Source organism: Chiloscyllium plagiosum, unplaced genomic scaffold (assembly GCF_037043375.1).
Source record: "Chiloscyllium plagiosum isolate Xiang-an unplaced genomic scaffold, Cpla_swu_hap1 HiC_scaffold_39, whole genome shotgun sequence".
NCBI classification, from domain to species: domain Eukaryota; kingdom Metazoa; phylum Chordata; class Chondrichthyes; order Orectolobiformes; family Hemiscylliidae; genus Chiloscyllium; species Chiloscyllium plagiosum.
Genome location: NW_028270177.1, coordinates 21,191,643 through 21,215,024, shown reverse-complemented (window position 1 = coordinate 21,215,024; position 23,382 = coordinate 21,191,643). Strand labels below are relative to the sequence as shown.

General features: G+C 38.4%; 1 protein-coding gene across 3 annotated transcripts in view; it reads right to left on the bottom strand.

Annotated features, from left to right (window-relative positions):
* cops2 (COP9 signalosome subunit 2) overlaps nucleotides 1-23,382 on the bottom strand; it is a 40,365-nt gene that overhangs the window by 5,184 nt on the left and 11,799 nt on the right. Inside the window, exons 3-13 of one of the 3 annotated variants that reach the window (XM_043677411.2) lie at nucleotides 20,144-20,221; nucleotides 19,743-19,868; nucleotides 15,257-15,346; nucleotides 14,013-14,102; nucleotides 13,825-13,902; nucleotides 9,360-9,534; nucleotides 7,652-7,830; nucleotides 7,515-7,567; nucleotides 3,221-3,318; nucleotides 1,622-1,704; nucleotides 814-872 (exon numbers count right to left, since the gene is read on the bottom strand). In XM_043677411.2, the coding sequence (XP_043533346.1) occupies nucleotides 814-872; nucleotides 1,622-1,704; nucleotides 3,221-3,318; nucleotides 7,515-7,567; nucleotides 7,652-7,830; nucleotides 9,360-9,534; nucleotides 13,825-13,902; nucleotides 14,013-14,102; nucleotides 15,257-15,346; nucleotides 19,743-19,868; nucleotides 20,144-20,221 (1,109 nt within the window). The remainder of the gene's footprint in view (nucleotides 1-813; nucleotides 873-1,621; nucleotides 1,705-3,220; nucleotides 3,319-7,514; nucleotides 7,568-7,651; nucleotides 7,831-9,359; nucleotides 9,535-13,824; nucleotides 13,903-14,012; nucleotides 14,103-15,256; nucleotides 15,347-19,742; nucleotides 19,869-20,143; nucleotides 20,222-23,382) is intronic. The other 2 variants (XM_043677413.2, XM_043677415.2) reach the window with 2 other exon arrangements.

The following is a 23,382-nucleotide window of genomic DNA, read 5'->3' as shown; positions in this document are numbered from 1 at the left end:
TAAAAAGGACATGAGGGGCAACCTTTTCACAGAGCGTGGTTTGCATGTGGAATGAACTGCCAGAGGAAGTGGTAGATGCAGGTACAGTTACAACATTTAAAAGACATTTGGACAGGTACATGAATAGAAAAGGTTCAGAGGGATATGGGCCAAACACAGGCAAGTGGGATTAGTTCAGTTTGGGAAACGTGGTCAGCATGGATGAGTTGGACCAAAGGGTCTAATACTGTGCTGTATGACTCTATAAATATGAAAAGACTGTGGTCATTTCTGGGGCAATCAATATGTGTAAATAAAGGGTTGTGAAATTAAAAACAGAGAATCATTAACATGCTTTTGTTGTAACTGATAACTTATAGAAATATTCTGTAACACCTTAGGAAAACTTCAAGAAAATATATAATTACTTGAATGCCAGTTGTGGCTCAGTTTGCCTTTGAATTTCAAAGTTCCCGAGTCCAAATCCCACTCCAGGACTTGAACACAAAGAATTATCAAGGCTGACACTCAAACACTGCACTGTCAGATACGGTATCCTTCAGATGAGACACTAAACCCAGGCCCTAAGTGTCTACTTGGTTACCATGAGAGATTCCAAGGAAACATTTTGAAGAACAGCAGTGAAGTTAGCCCTCAATTAGAATCACAAAAATGCTAATCTGGCCATTATCACATTGCTGTTTGTGAGAGTTTGTTGAGCCTTAGCATAGATGGGCTGCTTTGTTTCCTACATTATAACAATAACTACACTTGCAACCACGGTGAGAAGCACTATACCAATGCAAATCTTTCTTTTTAAAAAACAGTACTTACTTGTCCAGAATGCATTGCACCAACAAGCTCTCTACATCAGCTACATCTATGTTCAACTCCTAGAGGTTAAAACAAAAGAGTAATAATCGGGAATAAGAACAATAGAAAGTGTAAAATGCTGACAATGAAAATAAACTGGATGTCACTTGAAGATGGAATGTTTAATTTCTGATTAATCTAGGCTTGAGTCATATGTGAGTAATTAGAAATGCAAAAGTATTGTATAGCAAGTTCAAAGTGCCACTACTGGGGGTGAAGAAAAAGTGAAAAGTATAAAGAGTCAAACAGAGAAATGAAATGGAGTAAATATGTGGGTAGACTCCAATTTAACTCACTTATCCTATTATTAACTTCATGGTCTTCCTTTCAGCTAGTATGCAAACATTCTCCAACATTGTCCCCCAAAGCTGCTCCATGATTAGAGCAAGTTTATCATATTACTGTTCACTGCTACCATTAATGTTATTTCACAGTCAGCAAGCACCTAAGTTGGGTGATCTTTCTGGCCCCTTCTCCAGCATTCAATTTTCCAGTCTAACGATCGATCATTCAGTATTTACACGCCATAGCAAATACAAAATTGGATATCACACGTCTAGTCTCCACGCAAATATTCTGAATTCAGTTAACAATATATTTTAAATTGATCGGTGGAAAAAATATATTGGTCTAATAGAAGTGTATAACTCAGTTCTCTGTTGTCAGAGATAACTAGTTCAAAGTTTGAATCATTATGACTGAATGCTAAAGCAGAAGGTATTAACTTGAATTCAAGTGAACAAGCATCAACAGAAACATGCAAGCTCACCTTTGAGATAAATGGTATATGTATCCTCGTGTAAGGCTTTATTAATTTTATCAGGACTTGTGTTCTGATGTTCCTCAATAACTCTTTAAAAACAAAAAGAGACCCTACTATTATCACAAGTCTTAATTGTTGAAAAGAATATACAAGCACATATTTGGGCAACACAACTTCACGACTAATGGAATCCAAACTCATGGACATTTGCTTTTGAAGTTCATGTTCCAGTGCACAATTTTAAAATTTACTACAGTTTGCAAAGTTGTTGTGCTTTATCATTTACCATAGTCTCAAATGCATATTATTTAATGCAGAACAATGTTATCAACGGTGATAAGGGGAAATTCTTAGCATATATATGATTTTAAAACAAAAGGAAAATTTGGATTTTACATAGCAGCTGGACAAATAGATGAAAGCAACACTTCAAAGTGGGGCAAGTGCAGTGCAACAAGGAACCAAAATAGTGTGCATCTATTAAAATTGATGCTTTATAATACACTGATCCTAAAAAAACAAATTAACCTTTATAGCTGTAAGAGATAAAAGAAAACGTAAATGCTGGAAATAAAAATAGGAAGTGCTGGTACATTAACTGATTGGATAAAGCAAATAGGGAAAGACTGCTCTCCCCTCATAAAACAGCAAGAACAAGAGGGCACAAATTTAAAACAATCTGCAATATAAGCAAAGTGAGGAAAAACTCAACAAGTAGTTAGGCATCGCCTGGAAGTGTGATGGGGGCAGGTTCAATTGAGGCATTCAAGACTATATTGGATGATTATTTGGGTAAAAAATATGCACGAATATTTGGGAAAAAAGCATGAGATTGGTACTAGGCAATGATGCTAATTTAATGAGCCAGCATAGGTATGATGGGCTGAAAGACCTCTTCTGTGTTGTAACACTTCTATGAATTGGAAACTAGTTCAGCTGCCACAGAATAAACTTCAATTTTCTACAGTAGTCATCAATGGCATCTATATAAGACTTACACAAGAAATAGTGTGTGTGGAGAAGGGGTATTCTATTACGATATCTACTGTCATTGCAATAGTGGAGCCACGAACGTGATCAAACAAAGATGGAAAACACCTTTGTAGATGTGTACCTGTTATCAATACCTAGAATGGGATCCAATCACTTAAAACTGCTCAAAACTTCAAAAAAACCCATAAAGTTACAATTTCAAGGTACACAGATTTAAGCAAAGCTGAAGCGGTTTTCTCATAGGTCACCAGATCTTTCAGGATCAGATTCACCATTGTTGGGTTTTGCTTTTCTCTGCCAAAATCTCTCATTGCTCATTTTCTAAGGCAAGATAACTCCAGTCTGAATTACCACAGTTTTAGATCCTTGTGTAAGGTACTCCAAAAGTATGTGCAAGGATCACTTTGCCCCCAGTACTGAAACCATCTATTCAGTTGCCCCGCATCATTCCTTCTTGCCAACAAATGCAAACACCTGCATGCTTCATTTAAATGATGCAGTGCCACAGTAGATATTGCAGCACAAACATTTTAAAAAGTCATACTCAAAGACAAGCATTTCACAGTATGGATATGTGAAATATGTATATAGAAACAATTTGCTTAACAATACCTTCTATGTGCTCCCTTATGAAAGGGTCATCCATGATGTTACTGTGATTGGTTTTCAGAATCTTCTCAAATTCAGTGATGTCATTATTTTGATAGGCACTGAAAAAAAGTACTTTAACTTGAATTTTCCCTCTTCAGAACTTAGAAGTAGATCTTTTATCCTCCCAGTCTGTAGTATTAATACAGTATAGCCCAATTATAATGTTTGTCCTGGAATAATTTCATGAACAAGATCATTTTCCCTAAATCAAATGCATTAAATAATATTTCATCTATTATAGTGGTTTTAGAATGTTATCTGCTCATTTAAATTATGTGCAAAATATATAAATTAGCCGGAAGTTGCCAATCTCTTGAATTACTTTGCTCAATTTTGCCGACAGAAAATTTGTAACTTCTAGACTTGAAAGTCCTTACATGATGATTGAACCTAAAGTTTACTCACGCAAATTATTTAGCTAGTTGATCAAAGACAGATGGGAACATTTGTTAATATAAAGATTCAGAATTATACTCATTACACAGAGATTAGAAATAATTGCTTAGTAGAACAAAACCTAAATATTCCTAATAAGAGACATGAAATCAAAACATTTAGTCTTGCACTCATCACGACTGGGATACAAAGGATCAAGCCAAGGGAAGTAACTTACCCAGCATGACCACACGACACTAATTCATTGGTCCTAGACTGGCATTAAGATGCAGCAACAATGGTTAAGTTTTATTTCTTGCATACAAGTCCTAATCGATGCAAATGAAAAGCTTTGACTTGATGTCTCTTTTTAGCAATATCTGCAGTGGCTTGAGTGAACATCAATTAAGACAGTCAAATCAGGTCACAGGGATCAGCCCATCACAAGTGCCTTACGCTGCAAAGTGACGCACTCAAGCAAAAACTGTCTAGTTACCTTGACTTCTAAATGATCATAATTTAATTATTTTCTTGTGCTCATTAACAGGACCAGTCAAGTAAATTCATCAAAGGCAAATATTCTCAAATTAATTATTTGGTAAATATCCCAATCTCAATTAAGGCTTTTAAGCTCATTTAAAAGACCATATCTGCTTTTAGTTTTATGTAAAAGGTCAGCCATAGTTCAATAAACTGAAACAGATGTAACTATACCATTCACAATGTCAGATTTATTGAATTATAGTTTTAAACAAAATTATTCCAACCGTTTACAAGATATATTAATGACTTGGAGGAAGGAAGCAAATTTACTGTAGCCAAATAGGCACACAACAAAAACTTAGGTGGAAAGGCAGGTTGAGAGAGGGATACATTCAGTTTAAAGAGAGATGTTGATAGGTTAGATAGGTGGGCAAAAAGTTTGCAAATTGAGTATAAAAAGTGAGAAAATATGAAGTTGTTCATTTAGAAAGGGAGAACAAAACAACAGAATATTATCTAAATGGAGAAAAACTTCAGAAAGCAGAAAGGGACTTGGGGCTACTTATACATGAAATGCAGGTAATCAGGAAAGCTAATGGAACGCCAGCCCTTATTTTGAGGGATTGGAGTATAATAGCTGACAAGTCTTACTGTAACTGTAGTAGGTGCTGGTGAGACCACATCTGGAGTACTATGTGCAATTTTGGTCCCCTCATTTCAGAAAAAATATTATTAAATTTGAGTCAGTTCAAAGATGGTTCATTGAGATGATCCCCAGTAAGCAGGGATTGCCTTAGGAGTAAAGGTTAAACAGTTTACTCGTGGAAATTTAGAAAAATGAGGTGATCTGATCGAAACATGTAAGATTATTTACCTGTCAAGCTCCTTGAGAGAGTCATACAGCCCAGAAACAGACCTTTCGGTCCAACTTATCCATGCCGACCAAGTTTCCCTAAACTAAACTACTTCTGCTTGCCTGAGTTTTGGCCCATATTTTCTAAATCTTTCCTATTCATCTATGAGTGCAAACTAATTTTAAATGTTGCAACTGTACTGGCATCTACCAATTCCTCTGGCAGATTACTCCACATGCGAACCACCCTCTGTGAAAAGGTTGCCTCTCAGGTACCTTTAGAAGCTTTCGCTCCTCACTTTAAAATTATGGCCCATAGTTTTGAATTGCCCCAACCTAGGGAAAAAACCTTTTGCTATTCACCTTATCTGTGCGCTTTATGATTTTATAGACCTCTAAAAGGTCACCCCTCTGCCTCCTATGCTTTCATGAAAGAAGTCTCAGCCTATTCAGCCTCTCTATGTAACTCAAATCCTCCAGTCCTGGCAACATCCTGGTAAATGCTTTTTGAACCTTCTCTAATTTAATAACATCCTTTCTCTAGCAGGGTGACCAGAATTGCACACAGTACTCCAAAAGCGGCCTCACCAACGTCCTGTACAACCTCAACATGACCTCCCAACTCCTCTATTCAATGGTCTGAGCAATGAAGGCAAGCATGCTAAATTCCTTCTTAACCACAGTCTACCTGTGACACAACTTTGAGCAAACTATGCACCTGAACCCTCCAGATCTCTGTTCGACAACACTACAGAGGGCCCTACCATTAACTGTCCAAGCCTTGCCTTTCGTTTTACCAAAACACAATACCTCAATTTATCCAAATTGAACTCCATCTGCCACTTCTCAGCCCAACTGATTAAGATCAGCTTGTAATCTTAGACAACTTTCTTCATTGTTGATTAAACCACCAATTTTGGTGTCGTTTGCAAATACACTAACCATGCCTCCTAAATTCTCATCCAAATTGTTGATATAAATGGCAAACAAAAGTGGACCCAGCACCTGTCCCCGCGGAGCACTGCTGGTCACATGCCTCCGGTCTGAAAAACAACCCTCCACCACCACCCTGTCTCCTACCTTGAAGCCAATTTTGTATCCAGTTGGTAAGCTCACCCTGAATTCCTTGTGATTTAATTTTACTAATGCTGAGAGGCGGCACAGCAGGCTCGAGGGCCAAACAGTCTATTCCTTTTCCTATTTCTAATGATCTTATAATATTTACTAAATGATCTATTTACATTTACTATTCTCTATTAAATATTTTTGCTGCAATAACAGTTTCCGGATTGAAACCTTTCAAATGAAAATTAATCTTAAATTCCTACTTGAGGTGAAGTGCACCAGATCACATTTTGCCCAACTAGAAATCTAATTGCAGGCATTAGGTTACACATTTTGGTATGCAGGTTTGCTATTCTGTTTTTCAATTTATCAATAAATGGTCATTTTTACATAGTTTACAATCAACAATCTAGAGAATATCTGGTGTATTAGAATTGTACAATTTTCAACTTTTTAGAAATTGGACAGACTAACTGCCTTGGCTCATTCCAATTACTTTGTTCTACATGAGGTCAAATATTTTCTGAACAACTCTTGCAGAATGCAACAGACGAATCTCAATATAATTAGTAATGAATGTGAAACAAAGTAGTTCAGTAAAATACTGTCAAAATTTCAAGTGTTATTTTATTGTTGCAATTCTATTAATTCAGTTCATTGAGGTTAAGGAGATATGGATTAAAACTACTGAATATCAATTTAAGAATGCCAGGCCATTTATCTTGAAGCAGGGAATTTATAATAGAGCAATGTAATCAATTGAGAAACAAACAGATGCTATGAGTGGGAGATTATATTGAGATCTTTCTTAGAAGATGCACCAACATCAGTTAAAATAGCTTTCTTTAAGCATAACTATTCATTCTATCTTATGAATAGATGTTTCTCCAAGATATTCTCTCAGGCACAAGTTTATTCATGAATTTTCATGCTCAATAGACTTCACATAATTGCAACAATTTTTGTTTCACCTAACTTAGATAGATTCCCTACAGTGTGGAAACAGGCCCTTCGGCCCAACAAGTCCACACCGACCTTCTGAAGAGTAACCCACCCAGACCCATTTCTCTCTGACTAATGCACCTAACACAATGGTAATTTAGCATGGGAAGAAACCAGAGTACCCGGAGAAAACCCACGCAGACACGGGAAGTGTGTGCAAACTCCACACAGACAGTCGCCCAAGGCTGGAATCAAACCTGGGACCCTGATGCTGTGAGGCAGCAGTGCTAACCACTGAGCGACCGTGCCACCCCACCCATGAAATCTTCAATGGCAGACTTGGATAGCAATAATTTCCTCTAACTTGTGGTTTCCAATATAAAAGCAATAAGATGCATTAATTATTATTCTAATTGGGAATATTGGGAAAACATATAAACTATAAATCAGGCCCTTCTTGCAAAATTATTTAATTTGTGATTGCAATTTACACAGGGAAAAAAAAGTTATAACTTACATTCCCCTAAAGAGACTTACCTTACTAAATTTGTCATTGCAAGAATCTCTGGATCATTCTTGTATGGTTTGGCCTAAACAGAATAGAATTAGTAAGCACTGCAACAATATGCTAAAAAGATATTGAAAAAAAATGGAATTTAATTGTGCAATTTTACCTCCTGAGAGTCAAAAGGATTAATGCCTGACTTCATCAACATATTAGCCAAAACCAAATATTTCAGGCAAGTGGTACGTCTAGGGCTTCCTGATTCATCATAATTCTTGAATGCCTCAAAGAAATCAGTATGTGCCTTTTCAAATTCTCCTTCTCTTAAGTGCATCTTACCACCACATTCTGCAACAAATCAGATACAATTTTAATGCCACCATGAAAATTTTAATTGTGGTTTCCTGGACTGGATTTAAATTCAGGCCTTACAAGTGAAAATTAGAAGTATTTAGAAGGCCCATCTAATTTCAACAGTTATAACTCTGAAAATGTATGCTCTTGATATATTGCTCACTTTATTAGATTTATGTAAGCCATATAACTTTATAATGTTGAGAAAGAGACGGATTCCAAGTTGGACCTTTCTTCTCAGGATCTGATCTGAGTTTTCATACTACACCAGCATCCACCCCAGTCAGTGCCTCTGTTGCCACCTACTGGATATTGCACTTTGTTGCAGTGAGAATGACATACACATCCTTTCAGTACAAATCCCAACAATTCACTTTCAACAAAACCTGTGATACACAATTCGATGCTGGAAAATCTGCAGTGCTCCACTTAAGTTAAAAAGTGTGCATTACAAGAGCAGCGTAATCCCAGTAAGGAACAGAACTTAAACTGATCATTCACATCTACTGAAAGCTGTTGGTTTTAGATTGCATTGGTAGAATCGCTTGGAGCAGAATCTACACACTCTTAATTGGGACGTTGCTGTCTATTAATAACAAAATTAAAGACCTCTGTCCACGAAGGTGCTGGAAATAAAATCAGTGATCTCAAAAAGGAAATTGGATGGACATTACAAGAAAATTAGCCTGCTGCGTTACAGGGATCAAGTTGATTGGGCTAATAGGATTTCTCTCTCAGCATGAAATTGATAGACCCAATGGCCTACTGTGTCACAGATGACTCTACAACATTCGTGCAGAATGTTACAAGTACGAAAAAACGTAATGCTGTTTTGACCACCATCTAGTAATGGCTATCATGAAATAATGAATCACTCTGATGACCTCGGAAGCTACGTAGGCCAAATACCCAAAGGTAATATGAAAGCGCTGGGCTTTAAGAGGAACAAGCCAAGTTGCGAGCTAGGCATCACAACCATATTTTAGTCTGTGACTAACATATTGTGGGAGATCAAATTTTTTTAGAAATATATAAAACATTTGAAAGCAGCCATCACAGTTTGGAGAAAGCACAAAAAAATTCAACCAATGAAATATCTGAAAAAGTAAATGCCCTCAAGTCTGAAAATTTCCCTGAGTATTTAATTTTTCAGGGACTTTAGGTTTTGTTTTTCTACAGAAATTAAATATAATGCCTTTAAAAATGATGAACAAATCATTCACCTTAGCATCTGCAACAGAGCACAAGTACCTTATAAGTACCTGATTTTCCTTGAAGTGCACAAGAGATCTGCAAATAAAATCTGGCTAAAAATCAAAATGTCTTTCAAAAATCTAGATGTATTATCAGTGAAATGATTTATTACTATGTTTTGTAAGCATTTTTTTGTGCAGCATTTCACTAAAGAGCAAAAGAAAACAAACTCCATGTGCATATATACAGGAAATAGCAAATTAACATGTACAGTATTTGAACAAAATACCACAAATTAATTTCAATAATTTTATTACTTCAATGCTCACCTCTAATAACTCCCATGATAAGTGGATGAGGGATGGCAGATTTAATGTGTAAAGATTGCTCATACAATGCTTTTAATTTCTTGTTGTTCTTTTGTGCAGTATACATCTGGATCTCAAGGGCATAAATTTCTAATAGTTGTGTTCCTTTCTTCAAATCATCCTCACCATCATCAGTCTATAAAATACCAAAAACAATCTTGGAAAATACACAGGAATTTATTGTATCGAATTAATCAAAAGCAAGGTTGGAAAAATAGGTTGGCAACCTTACAGATAAATAGGCTTTGTCAATAATCTGCATAATGTTCATTTTTATTTATTAATTATTAGAAGATCTCCGCTGGCACTCTTATCTAAATTACAAGGTAAGTTTTTTTGAGGAGGAGTAAAAGGCTATTACACTTAACTGGAAGATATGCATAAAATAGATTATGGTTTTAAAGGGTAAAATATGCAATCCTGATAGAATAAATATATTTTGGTTCATACAAGGGCAAATTGAAAATCTGTTAATAGAAAATTAGCCAATGAATGCAAAGTACAAAATTGCTTTGAATTGCAATTAGGTAGCAAATGTACAAAATTATAAGGACTGTGAGGATGAGTGTTTTACTGTTAAATGTTGTTGGGAAGGGAGTTTGGAGTGTGGGAAGAACAGAGAAGTGTTGGCATATGAATGTTGGCATAATAATGTGCAGTTTTATATGATGGCTAAATTTTAACTCTAGTTCAAAAGTGCAGGTGGCAGTGTTAGGTATAGTGTGTTAATTTTTACAGATTCTTAAACAGCCTGATAAATAAATCCTAAACACAGAAAAAGAACATTATAGTATGGGTGAATGAGTGAGCGGGTGAAGTGAAGGGCAAAACATCAAAGTGCGGAAGCAGGCACATGCCAGGCTAACAGGTCACTGGCATGTGCGGTAAGTGGCGCAGGTGCACAGCAGAGAAGGTGATACATTGAGCATGCAACAGAGGGAGCTTGCGAGTACAATAGAGAAAGCCAGCAGGAAAGATGGTAAGAGAAAGAGGGAATAAGGAGGAACAGATTTGACCATACCATTTTAGTGTGTAGTTTTAGGCATCCAGTTATAGAATGGGAATTAAACACTTATGGATTTTCACTCTGATATAATTCAGATGAACTCATACTGTACAGTCTCTAAGTATCAGGTGAAACATGCAACTATTTTGACTGCATTAGATCTAGCTAAGATTTAACTTCAGTTCAATCAAATTAAGCTTTGATTAGTTAAATACAGAAAGATTATTTCCTGTGAATGGGGAGTTGCTGTCAACGGAGAATGGCTGAGTGATTTTTGTTTTTAAACATGGAAAAACCCTTATGACAATCCAATACACCCTTCAGAATCTGATTCAGGTATAAATCAATGTAGCTTTAAAGATAAAATTGGATACATAACTGAAGGAGAGAAAGATAAATATCAGGGGTAGAGGTTAAGGCTGTAGGATTAATTTTAGATTGTTTTAGGTGATGGGTATCTATTTACACTATACACCACAGTCAAAAGGAATATAGTGGCAACAAGTCTCTTGTAATTCAGGACCAGTTGTGCACTTTGATGTTGACCTATCTTAAATACAACTTTGTACTTTACCTATAGCTGAAATATTGCAAACATAAGTGATAAAACACATTACAACACAGTCAAATATTATACACCTCAGATTGCATAGGATACAATGTCGCACAGATATGTTTCCAATACTATTTATGTCATTTTCAAAAAATGAATTTGTACATAAAAACAGCAATTCTCTGTCTAATGGAGGGAACCAAAATTAGCTGTAAAAAATTCTCGAGGGCATTTGACTCATTATTGCACATACATTTTTGCCTATAACCATGAAGGGGTTCATACCTGAGATTCACAATTTGGCTAGCTCCCAGTAGGAGGTGTATTTATTAGCCTGCAAGAAGTCACCTGAAGTTAGTGTTGCATCACTTAGTGGCCAGTGATGATTTAACATTTACACAGAACATAGAAATTAGGAAGGGGAATAAGCAATTCAGCCCACTCCGCCATTTAATATGGCTGATCTTAGACCAGTCTCTACTCCACTTTCCTGCATGTTCCTGATACCCTTTATCCTGCACTTCATCAGAAACATATATATTCTTTTCTTGAATCTGTTGATTGATTCTGCCTCCACCACACTCTGTGGCAGTGAGTTCCACAGATTTACAACCCTCAACATATTAGTTTTTCCTCATCTCAGTATTGAACCAATCTCCTCTTTCGTTATATCTATGCCCTCTTGTTCAAGTCTGTCCCACAAGGGGGAACATCCGTTCCACATCCACTTTATCAATCCCTTTTATATACCTCAATCAGATCCCCCCCATAATCTTCTGAACTTCAGCAAGTAAAATCCCAATTTATTCAATCACTCCTCATACGACACCCTTTCATTCCTCAAATCAAACTGGTGAACCTCCTCGGAACTGCCTCCAGTGCCGCTATATCCTTCCTCAAGTAAGGAGACCAGAGCTAGGCACAATATTCTAGATGTGATCTCACCAACAACTTGTATGATTGTAACAACACTTGTTTACTTTTATAATCTAATTCTTTTGCAATAAATGCCTTCATTAGAGTCGGTTCTGCTATAACGTGTTCCTTCAACGCAGGTTGGCTTTAACACAATTGAAGAATTTAGATCATTATTTGTAGAATGTGAACTTGCCTTAGCTGCATTGGCTATAATGCGATTCCAGCCCCGTTAGTTTAAATGGCATGGCTATTGTGTGATTTGCTTCTAATGCAAGATCGCATGAGAACCGAACTATCGTGTTACATAAGAACGGACTGTATATGCTGCACCTGCACCCACTTTCTGCAATCAATGCAAAAAGAGACCCAATTCCCTCTCCACTGATGCACTTTGAACCCGATTCCTATTTAAATAATAATTTGCTCTTTTTCCAGCCAGTTTCTGGCCCATTCTTCGAGCCAAACAATATCCATCTGTAAACTCTTTATCTAGTAATCACTGCCTGTTTTCTCACTTATTTTAGTATCATCCGTGAACTTTACTACGTTACACAGAGCCTGCTTGCAGATCATTTACATAGATTGTAAATAGTTGAGGTCCGAGAACTGAACCCTGTGGCACCCCACTTGTTAAAGTTCACCATCCACAGAAGGAGCCATTCACACTGACTCTCTGCTTTCTGTCAGTCAGTCAATCCTCTACCTAATCCATTACTCTACCCTTAACTATCCCTCCTCCTCCCCCCCCCCCCAAGATCTAACTTTCTGGATTAGTCTTTTATGTAGCACCTTGTCAAATGCCTTCTGGAAGTCCAGATGTACAACTTTCACTGGATCCTCATTGTCTATCATGCCGGTTACATCCTCAAAGAACTTCAGCAAGTTTATCAAGCACAACTTGCCCTTCATGAAACTGTGCTTACACTGGTGAATTGAGCTTTATTTTTCCAAGTGTTCAGTTATCTCCACCTTTATGATTGATTCCAGCAATTTCCCTACTAACGAGGTCGAACTAACGGGTCTACAGCTTCCAAATTTTTGCCTATCTTCTTTTTAAAACAAAGGGGTCACATTTGCACTAGTACCTTTCCAGAATTCAGGAAATTTTGCAAAATCATAACTAATCCATCCACCATCTTTGCTGCCACCTCCTTTAATACCCCACGGGCGCAGGCCATCAGGCCCTGGGGATATATCTGCCTTTAATTCCCATTAGTTTACTTGATACTTTCTCTCTAGTTATAGTAATTTCACCAAGCTCCTCTGCATTAATTGCACTTTTTGAGAAGAAATTATCTTCCACAATGGAACAGACAAAATATTGGTTTAGTGCCATGCCTTTGTCAGTTTTGAGTTTTCCATTATTACCTCACCATTTTCTTTCTCTAAAGAGCCAACATATACTACCATTATTCTCTTCCTTTTATATACTTTTGAAGTTTTTGGCATCACTGCTCATGTTTTCTGCTAGTTTTCTTTTGTAGTTCATTTTAGCTCTTTAGATTTCATTTTAGTAACATTTTACTGATGTTTAAAGTTCTCCCAGATTGCCACTAACTTTTGCAGCATGGTATGTCCTACTTTTTGCTTTTATGTTATCCTTGACTTCCTTGTTAAGCCCTGGATGACTTTTCACAATTTCCTCTTCCTCTCAGGAATATACTTAAATTGAGAGGTATTTAGTTTCTCCTTAAACATTTGCCACTGTTCTTAAACTGTCCTGCCCTTATTTTTGCCCACTCCACTTGGGTCAACTCATTAGTCAGGCATATATAATTATCTTTGCCGAACGCTAAAATGCTTTTGTGTGACTCGGTCTTCACTCTTTCAATCTGAATTTGAAATTTCTGTAAACGTACCAGGTCAAAAGACTACTGTTATGAAAAACAACTAAACACTTAATTCAGATCATTACTATTCCTCGGATTTTGCAAGGGAAGTCCGACTACCTGACATGATTGGTGGAGCTGGCGTAATATTTTCTGTAGTTTCCCAAATTCTTCTCTTTCCAAATACAGCTTGCCAAGCTGAAAACAAATAATATCTTTGTTAATTGAATATCACAGTTGCTTTGCTCAGAGTATTAAATTGATCAGGGTTTAAAGATTTTTAACTATAACAAAAAGACTGTAAGTACCTTCGTGTTTGTCTTAAACCACAATCGATCATTCTTTGCATCTTTCAAAGCTTCAAGTGTAGTTTCATAAAATTCTTGCAACAAATCCATCTGCGAGTAAAGCAAAGTTTTAATAAAGCTACAGCCCACCCCCAGAAATTGATAAGGGTTATTGTTTATTTAGCCTGGACCATAATCCTAATTAAAAGTGGAAAAGATCAGATTTGGTTCACAAGCTGAAAAGCTATAAGCATGGACTAAATGTTAAAATCTGAATGATTACAGCACAGGAGAAGGCCATTTGGCCCCCTGTGCCTACATTGGGTCTGTAAAACTGATTATTATGAAGTATATGAGTGTAAAATGAGAAAAGGCCATTTTTTCCTTTAAACACATTTAAACCTGTACACTGGCGCTGCAACTAGCACTCATTGTTGTTATGATCAGATTCTGTCAATCATTCGTAAAACCATATAATCTATCACCCCATGCGCAAGGTGCAATTTTACACCAGGTACCAGACTTCAGTAATGGGTCTATTCATTGCTAGTCCTAAGTTTTCTTAATAAAAAAATCTTACTCTCAATATCAGCTCATTGCTCCTATTAGAAGAATTTTCTCTCATTTGGAAAGGGTGCTAAAATGAATATTATTGTCTAATTTAGAGGAAAATTGAGTTTTAATAAATAACAGCTTTTGTAGGAGTTGCAAAACCTTGTTAAGAATATTCAGTTCTTGATACATTTTCTGAGGATCCGAAGTTTTCTTTAACATTGCATCATGAGAAAATGATAGGTCATACTAGAGGCAGAAAACTAGTACATTTACATTTCAATTGATTTAATGCATCCCTCTCAGTAAACACCATACATTTTTCTCATGGAAGTTTCCCTTCTGTGTAAATGTATGCTTTATTGATGGTGGTAAAAAGTTTGAGAACTTCCTTTTCACACTATCACTAGAGCACAACAGGTTTAACTGTCTTGAACAACTAGGAGACCTACACCAACACACAAAACGTGGGAATTATCATGGCATAAAGGTCTAGAAACTGCAAAACAGTTCAAATGTGCTTGCTCACTTTTAATTCCCACAATTCCCATGTCTGCACCTATATACACCTGGAGGGCAAACTAATGAAGATTAACATAGCTCAGATTTATTTAATCCCTCCACCATGGACAAGAAAAAGTGAACAGCAAGCAATGATGTTAGATTTTGGTCCATATCTTTGTCTCCTGACATTATGCAAATCTTTTTCTGACCTTGGATTCAGCTTCCCCTCCAAAGCAAGCTTTCAGGTCCGTTTCTGCGATTCCCCCGTTGCTACCCTGCCTCTTCATCGACTTCTGCTGCTTGAACAAGGTAGATGCAACAGGTTCCGGAGAGGGCAGGTAAGGGAGGAAAAAAAAGGGAAGGGGAAGGAGGAGATAGAAATAAAAATGTGAAAAGGACAGAAAGATGTTAAAATGGGAAGAAAAGTAATGTGACAAAACAGAAAAAGTTTTAAAAAAAGGTTCAGAAAAGGAGGACATCACAAAAAAAAAATCCAGTTCAGAAATAAAACTGAAATGCAAATAAAATATAAAAAGTAGGCAAAATAAAATTGAAAGAGTAATAATTGGAGAAGAACATTAAAGTTTCCTAGAATGCTTCCTTCCTCTACACTCTCCCTCCTATTCCTATTTAGGAGAGAATGCTTCTGAGTTGTAATGAGAATTTGTTGGTACTCTTATCACAGTAATTAATGACACATGGAGTTTTGGCTGGGAAAAAGTGCAAAGAAAATATGAAAGTAGTGAACTTTTATGGTTTTAAGGCCAGAATGTCACAGTCACACAATGTAAAAAACAAACGCAGGTTAAAACCTCTCCACTCTAGCTCTATGATAATACCTAAAATACTCCACAGTAAAATTATCTTGCCCTATTTTCTTGCAACACAAACTTAAGTATGTGCAGTAAAGAAAACAGCTGAGTGCAGTGTGAGAAATTCTGCAACAAACTGAAGATATGGCAAAGAACAAAATGTGGAACATTGTGGACAAGCAATTATTTTGAACTTTTGAGGCATCTTGAAGATTACATTTTCAGAAGGCAGACATGTCAGCTTCACACAAGCATCCAGTGATATCTGAGTGTTAAAATACCAACCCTATTGCTGATAGCTAAATCTTCCATTAGTTAATTTTCAGAAATAGTTGTGAGGTGGACAGCATTATCATTTTTATGTTATTGTTACAGAACATTTGAATTGGCTGGGTTATTAGATTAGATTAGATTACTTACAGTGTGGAAACAGGCTCTTCGGCCCAACAAGTCCCGCCGAAGCGCAACCCACCCATACCCCTACATTTACCCCTTACCTAACACTACGGGCAATTTAGCATGGCCAATTCACCTGACCTGCACATCTTTGGACTGTGGGAGGAAACCGGAGCACCCGGAGGAAACCCACGCAGACACGGGGAGAAATGTGCAAACTCCACACAGTCAGTCGCCTGAGGCGGGAATTGAACCCAGGTCTCTGGCGTTGTGAGGCAGCAGTGCTAACCACTGTGCCACCGTGCCGCCCATGATTTTACTATATATTAACTGATTTGCTGCTTAAGAAATTCTAAAACTTGATTTGTTTACTGAGTCAGCAACTATCACTGTTTCCACATTTTCTGTTTGGTTCACAATGTAAAAGAGAAAGACACTGAGAAAAAGTTTGGAAATAAAAATGATCAGGAGCTGATGTGGTGCTTCGGAGAACTGAAATCTTAACGAGACTCAGAATTCTTACTTCTGACCCAAGGTTTGAGCTACAATTGGGACTACAGCAGCTAACCCAGATTGAAAATTCAGTGCAATTTGTGAGAAAGTGTGTTTTTACAGATAAGACATTTAAAGGAAACCAATCTGCTTTTTCAGATGGATGTATAAGATGGTAAGGCACAATTCAAAAAGCAGCACAAGTGTTCTGCTGGTGTCATGGACAACATTTATCCCTCTATATCAGTATTTGTTTCATTTATCAGCAGCGCTGGCAGCATCCATGGACAGAAAGCAATTAACCTTTCAGAACACAGTTCTGAAGTGGGTCACTGGACCTGAAACACTGACTCTGCTTTCTCTCCACAGATCCTGCCAGATCTGCTAAGTTTCTCCAGCTATTTCTCAGAGAGAGAGGTAGGTACTATTGCGCTTGTTTGAAGATATAAAAGAATGAAAATCTTGAATTACACTCAAACTCAAGGAACACTGAGGAGGTCCTCATAACGTCCCTTTTTGAAGGACATGTTGCTGTTGATTTTCAAGTTAAAAATATCATAGGAAAAATTGCAAGTTCCACAAGTTCCATATAGCACGAGAACACTCAACATTTTAAATAATAAGTTTTATAAGAGAGAAAAGTTCACGAAAAAGTTGGCATCTGCTGACAAGCTGAAGTGCTTGATTAATCTATGAAAATAGTGTAGCAGGTTAAAAGAAACATAACTGGATACATTTGAAGCTCACAAATTTGAAAGCATACTAAAAACAGGACATAAATGAACATTGTGTAATTACACAAGTACAGCAGATACATTTATGGTATTTGTATAATTTATCTATTAACATTGTTTTAAAAGTATGCGAAAACCAAATTTATATTCCTGGTTTTGAGAGAATGGTTGGCATATCATTCCACAGCTGCTAAAAGTGCCCCCAAATCTCTCCTAAATAGCTGCTCTTTGAGTGGGAAATGTTGGCAGGCTATTCAACAGTGGAAAAACATCACAGTTAACCCCGAAAAGATATGCACGTCTTTTTAGCAATTGTCATTGGACAGCAATCAGGATCAGAAATCCTGGAAAAATCCCTGAATTTATTTGTGTTGTTGCAAAAATAAATTCAGTCTTTTGAGCATTTCAGATTTCAAGTTAAACCTAGTTATATCTAAAGTATTAACTCTAAAATTAGGTTTCAGCAAAGAGTGAAAAACACAAGTCATATGCAATATTTGCACGGGACAAGTTCTTCATCTTTTCTCTATCCTGATGGCACATATGTATTTGGCTAAACAAAGCTCTAGAGGACTAAATGAGTCAACATATTTAGACTTACACTGTTGAGACAGATGCAAGCGTAAATTACTGATAAAACTTTTGCTGATTGCAAACAACTTATCTTTTAACTTTTCAAAAGTACACATTTGCTTGTATATGACTTCAGTATAAAGTAAGTCATGCAGCAAATGAAAAAAAAAATCAACTTTTGCAATTCATGTTACCTACTTCATGACACAGAGGTCAAAATATTACATTAGGCTTCATTTCATTCATACACTATTCAAGTCCATTCGACATTTTGACATTTGACAGCACCTGATAATACTTGCTCCGTTGTGTTGTCAGACTGTTTATCTGACATCCAATCTCACTAACTGCCACAATACAGCATTCATTGGCTTTGGCAATCATGTTAGACTCCATACTCTTATGAGCAATTCTATTCTCTTTCTCTCCATGGATGAAACTTTCATCCATGTTTATCTTAGCCCCGGTCTCAATTGTTTTAATGCTCTCCTGGCTAGCCTCCCATCCTTAATAAACTTCAGCACATCCAAAATTCTTGCTCCCTGTGACCCATTCCACACAAAGATCTTCAACAATTAACCTTATGCTCACTGAGCTACATTGGCTCCCTGTCTCCCAAAGTCTCCAATTTAAACTTTGCATTATAGTGTTAAAACCCTCATGGCCTTTCCCTTCCCACATCTATAACCTTGACTAGCCCTACAACTTTGATAACTCTGCATTTTCTCCATATTTAGCCTCTTTTGCATTGCTGACTCTTTTCAATCAAACATTAGTAACTGTACCTTCAATCTTCTATGTCTTAACCTCTCAGAGTCATACAGCATGGAAACAGACCCTTCAGTCCAACCAGTCCATGTCAAACATAATCCCAAAGTAAACTAGTCCCACCTGCCTGCTCCTGGCCCACATCCCTCCAAACCTTTACTATTTATGTACCTATCAAAATGTCTTTTAAACATTGTAGTTGTACCTGCATCCATCATTTCCTCAGGAAGTTCATTCCATAAGCGAATCACCCTCTGTGCAAAACATCTGCCTCTCATGTCTTCTTAAAATCTCTCTCCTCTCACCTTAAAAATGTGTCCCCAGTCTTGAAATCCCTCTTCACTTCATGCTCCTGCTTTAACACCCATTTGTTTGTTTTACCTCTGCTGACACCTCCTAATACAGCTTTCTTTGGTTTGGTAGTTTTATTTTTTGTCCAATTATACTTTTGTGTAGTGCCTTGGGATTTTTCCTTTGGATGAAAGGCATTTTATAGTTAAATCATTGAATTCCGGACCCAATTTATTTATTTTGAAGCTTATGCAGATTATGGCAAACATACATGGAGAATCTTTTAAAATTTTTTCTCCTTCTCTCAAATAACTTCACGTTATGGCCATTCCCCACTTACCATTGTCCAGTTATAAGAAGTGATGCAAACATTGACTGCCAATTTTACAGACCCAATGTATAAAGGTGCTAAGTGCATTCAAGAATGTTTTTGCATTCATTGCTTGAAAGGAGAATCGACTGAAGATTTGCATTTAATATTTATATTTAAACATATTTAAATTCTACTGATTTTTCACAATTTCTTCCATAACTGTGGCAGAAAATGACCTAAATGTACAATTATAAAACAACAAGTTCAATATCAAAACCAATAACAAAGTTTCAGCAGATCAGTTTCAAATGCATACCTGTTTAGAAGTGGATATATAATCAAGGATGGAATTGATGGATTTTTCTGAATAATTCCTTGTGACTGCACTCCGGATGTATGTTAGCAGCTGTTTATATCGGTTCATCATTTCTGGATAGTTACCCTATAGTACAGTGCTCAATCATTTTCTATTTGTGACTTTAATTGGAAATTACATTAGAAACTACATGTAATAATTATTTAAGCAGTCAGATACAAAGAAACAAGTAATCCAAAGAAATACATTAAGCAATGAAATAAAGGCAATTTAATGAATATATCAATTATTTTAGCACTTTCATATTTAAAGAGAAATTACTTTATCTTTAAAATACAATTAGCATGACTAGAAGAAGTTTCCATGATAGTTCCAAGTAACATTACAATCAATGTTCTTACCAACTTAAAGTTGATTTTAATCATTTGTTTGAGTGCTTTAAATCCCCATTCTCCCTTTTCACCTTCTAGTTCCAATACCTGTGGGAAAAGAAATCTAAATATTTCTATTGCTTACGTGTCAAAGATAGCTACTTATTTTTCAAATCGTTATTCTGCAATTCTTGCATCACAAAATTAACTAAATAGAAATGCCAGTTGTTTAGTGTATTATTTTAAAAAGTGAGCTGTCTTCATCAAGTGCAGAGTTGAATACTCAAAATATTTTGAAGCTTGTACAGTGAAGTGCAAGATGTGCATTTATGGTGAACTAAGTGTTTGTCTGTAAAAATGTCAAATATATTACTTTATTGTAATCTCCATTCAGCAGACTATGCATGTCTATGCACTATGGGTTTAGCTTTGGCATGAAGCAATTGTGGGAGTTGAAAAGTGTGGCACTGGAAAAGCACAGCAGGTCAGGCAGTATCCAAGGAGCAGGAGAGTCAATGTTTTGGGCATAAGCCCTTCATCAGGAATGTGGGGGAGGGGTGGGAAGACTGGGCTGAGGGATAAACAGGAGAGTGGGGTTGGGGCTGATGGGGTCAGGGGAGGTAGCTGGGAAGGTGACAGTTGGATGTAGGTGGGGCTAATTGTGATAGGTTGGTGGGGAGGGTGGAGCAGATAGGTGGAAGGAAGATGGACAGTTAGGAGAGGTCAAGAGGGCAGTGCTGAGTTGGAGGGGTGGACCTGGGATAAGGTGAGGGGGGAAAAACAGCAGATTTGGAAAGTGAAGTTAATGTTGATGCCGTGTGGGTTAAGTGCCCCAATATGGAAAATGAGACATTCTTCCAGTTGTCAGGTGGCTTGGATTTGGCAGTAGAGGTGGTCGAGGACTTGCATGTCCTTGGGGGAGTGGGAGGGGGAGTTGGCGTGGTCAACCACAGGGCGATGGGCTTGTTTGGTGCGCATGTCCCAGAGATGTTGCCTAAAACGCTCCGAGAGTTGGTGTCCTGTTTCTCCAATGTTGAGGAGACCATATCGAGAGCAATGGACATAGTAGATAAGGTGGGTGGATGTGCAGGAAAATCTCTGCTGGATATGAAAAGATCCTTTGGGGCCTTGGACAGAGGTGGGGGGGCGGGTGAAGATGCAGGTTTTACACATTCTAGCAGTGGCAGGGGAAGGTGCTGGGAATGAAGGGGGGCAAGTACCTAATGAGGGAGTCCTGGAGGGAATGGTCTCTGTGGAACACAGATATGAGTGGGGAGGGAAATATATCTCTGATGGTGGGGACTGATTGTTGGTGGCAGAAATGGCGGAGGATAATTCTTTGTATCTGGAGGTTAGTGGGGTGAAAGATGAGGACTGGAGTGGGGGGAATCTATCCTTGTTGTGAGGTTCAATGGTAGAGGTACAGGAAGTGGAGGAGAACCACTGGTGGGCATTGTTGATCACATGGGAGGGGAAACTGTGGTTAATGAAACAGGAGGCCATCTGGGATGTCCTGAGTGGAACTGCTCGCTCCACCTGGGAACAGACATAGCAGAGGTGGAGGAACTGGGAGTAAGGGATAATGCTTTTACAGGAGTGGAAGGTGGTGCAGTCCAGGTGGCTGTAGGTTTACACCTCTTGTGGCAGTAAGGGAAGGTGCCAGGACTGGAGGGTGGGTTGTTGGAGGGCATGGACCTAATGGGGGAGTAATAGAGGGAATGGTCTCTGCAGAACACAGATGGGGTTGTGGAGGGAAATATATCTCTAGTGACGTCTGATTGTAAATGGCAGAAATGGCGGAGGATAATGCGCTGTATTTGGAGATTAGTGGGTGGAAGGTGAGGATCGAGGGGGGTTCTATCCTTGTTGAGGTTGGAAGTGTGGGGTTCAAAGGCAGAGGTGCAGGAAATGGTTGGTACGCGCTGGAGGGCATTGTTGATCACGTGGGAGGGGAAATTGCAGTCCTTGAAATAGGAGTCCATCTGGGAGGTACTAAATGGAATTGTTCCTCCTCGGAGCAGATATGGTGCAGCCAGAAGAATTGAGAATAAGGGATTACGTTTTTTACGGGGCGGGGTGGGGTCCAGGTAGCCGTGGGAGTTAGTGAATTTGAAATAGATGTCTGTGTTGATTGGTCGCCAGAAATAGAGACTAACAGGCCCAGGAAGGGGAGGGAGGTGTCCGAGATTGTCCAGGTGAACTTGGGATCAGGGTGGAAGGTGTTCATGAAAATTATGAAGTGTTCAACCTCCTCATGGGAGCACGAGGTGGTGCTAATACAGTCATCAATGTAGTGGAGGAAAAGGTTGGCGGGCGGGGGGGGGGGGGGGGGGGTTGTGCCAGTGTAACTGCAGACGATTGACTGTTCCACATATCCTATGAAGAGGCAGACATAGCTGGGGCCCGTATGGGTGCCCATGGTCCCTTTGATCTGAAGGAAGTGGGATGATTTGATGGAGAAGTTGTTGGGGGTGAGGATCAGTTCTACCTATTGAATGAGTGCATCGGTGGAGGGGTACTGGTTGGGTCAGCAGGAGAGAAAGGAAAGGAGGGTTGGAGGCCTTCGCCATGGCTGATGGCCATGTATAGGGATTGCATGTCCATGGTGAGGATGACGCGTTGGGGGCCAGGGAAACAAATGTCATGGAGGAGATAGAGGGATGTGGGAAGTTCCTGGACAAAGGGGGACGGGACAGTATTGAGATAGCAGGAGATATGTTCGTTGGGGCAGATGGAGGCAACAGGTCGACTGGGACAGTCAGGTTTGTGGATTTTGGGTCAGAAGTAGAACCGGACAGTGCGGGGTGGTGGAACTATGAGTTTGGAGGCTGTAGATGGGAGACCCCCTGAGGTGATGAGGTTATGACATGAGGGAGATGATGGTTTGGTGATGGGAGGTGAGATCATAGTTGAGGGGGCAGTAGGAGGAGGTGTCCTGAGTTGGTGCCCGTCTTCAGTGATGTCGAGGTCAGTGCGCCAAACCACCACTGTGCCCCCTCTTGTCTGAAGGTTTAATGGTGAGGTTGGGGTTGGAGTGGAGGGAGTGAGGGCTGCGTGTTGCAAGAGTGAGAGGTTGGAGTGAGTGAGAGGAGAGGACAGTTTGAGGCAGTCAATGTCACTGTGGCAGTTGGAGATAGAAGTTGAGGGTGTGTAAGCAGCCCACATGGGGTGTCCAAGACGATGGACTATTTTGGAGACGGGAGAAGGGGTCGTCAGAGGGTGGGTGGGAGTCACAATTGAAAAAGAGATGGAGGGGGTGAAAGACAAGT